Genomic DNA, 1,399 nt, shown 5'->3' with positions numbered 1-1,399 from the left:
GGAAAATCATCGGAAAAGCAGTCGTCGGCGTTAGGACTGTCGAGTTCTTCAAACCCCACGTAGAAATCGTCGTTGACGATTAAATCAGAGTCCCCCAGATCGTTGTCTTCTTCGTCTTCCGCCAATGATTCCTCTTTCTCTTCTTCTTTGCTCTCCATGATCGTACTCAGATCTTCGGACGAGCAAACGAGCTGTTTCGCGTCGGGTTTTTCCGATCCGGCGTCGGTGGGTGTCGGCGTGTTGGGCTTCTGACGGGTGGAGCCGGCGAGGGAATTCCGATGAGTTGGCGCCGGGTGGTTGTGCTCCGCCGTGTAAGTAACTATGAACATTCCCGGATCGGATCTGTTCCTCTCCACTTGTTTCCGGGCCATGCAACCCTTTGAACTGCTACATCTGTAATATCCCCTGTTTTTTTCATCATCAACTAAATCAAATCAATACCCTTTACTCCAAAATCAAAACCTTAGCTTCAAAATTTGAAATCGAGTTCGAACCTTGGATATGGAGATCCCTTGATGGGTTTTTGTCCATATTTTCTCCAAGCCCAAATGTCCGAGGACAGAGCCTCCGCCGGAACTTGACAGACTTTCTTCAACTGGTTCTTCCTAAAACAGAGCAAAACAGAGGAACACACAGAAATCGATTAGCTTCAAAAAAAAAAAAAGCACTTTTCAGAATCAAGGCATGATGAAAGTTCACTCACCGGCGTTTGGATCTCGGAGCAGAAACGGAGGTTGAATGGAGCTGTTTAGGGAGATGGGTGTTCTGTAGTTGCTTCTGATGGGTCAGAATTTTGACCGCCGGAGAAGAAAGAAGCGGCGGAGCAGGCGGCGGCAGTGGTGGTGAGCGTTGAGATTTAGGTAAAAAGGGGTTGAAAAACTCCTGCAATTCCTCAGTAGAATTACAATTGGACCCATCAAACGGATCTTGAAGCGACAACATACGGTTCGTTTGGTCTCTGCCAAACGCCATAGGAACAGAGTTATTGGAATTGGAAGGAACAGAGTAAGAGTCGGAAGAAGGAACAGCGGCGGAGGTCATGGCGGAGTAGCCTCTAACGACGGCGTGAAGATCCCAATCAACTTCCATTTCCATAGACAAAAACTGAGCTCTGAAAAAATCTGTACGTTTCTCTCAGCTTCTTGTTCAGTTTTGTTGAGAGAGAAAAAGAAAGCAGACAAAAGAGGTCGCTGACTTTTGGAGATAAGGCTGTAATGAGTAATGAGTAGGAAAAAATTAAAAAGAAAAAAACAATTATTTATAGAAACCAAAATGAAGAGATAGAAAGAGAAAGTTAGGGCTTTTTTCTTTTTTCTTTTTTATTTTTTAGAGAGAGAAAGAAACAGGTGGGTGGTGGAGGAGGGCATCTCTATGCTTTTTTTTTTTTTTTTTTTTTTTT

The 1,399-nt window shown here is 44.2% G+C and overlaps 1 protein-coding gene across 1 annotated transcript; it reads right to left on the bottom strand.

The window, feature by feature from the left end:
- Positions 1 to 5: 5 nt before the first annotated feature.
- Positions 6 to 1,232, bottom strand: LOC111473262 (WRKY transcription factor 22-like; the record flags this gene model as incomplete). Its single annotated transcript, XM_023118798.1, has 3 exons — positions 704 to 1,232; positions 495 to 605; positions 6 to 405 (listed from the first exon to the last, which is right to left on the bottom strand). Coding segments are annotated over exons 1-3 (903 nt in total), but the record flags the coding sequence as incomplete, so codon positions are not given.
- Between the last annotated feature and the right edge of the window lie 167 nt (positions 1,233 to 1,399).

Source organism: Cucurbita maxima, unplaced genomic scaffold, assembly GCF_002738345.1.
Source record: "Cucurbita maxima cultivar Rimu unplaced genomic scaffold, Cmax_1.0 Cma_Scf00113, whole genome shotgun sequence".
Classification (NCBI taxonomy): domain Eukaryota; kingdom Viridiplantae; phylum Streptophyta; class Magnoliopsida; order Cucurbitales; family Cucurbitaceae; genus Cucurbita; species Cucurbita maxima.
This window is presented reverse-complemented; position numbering and strand designations above follow the sequence as displayed.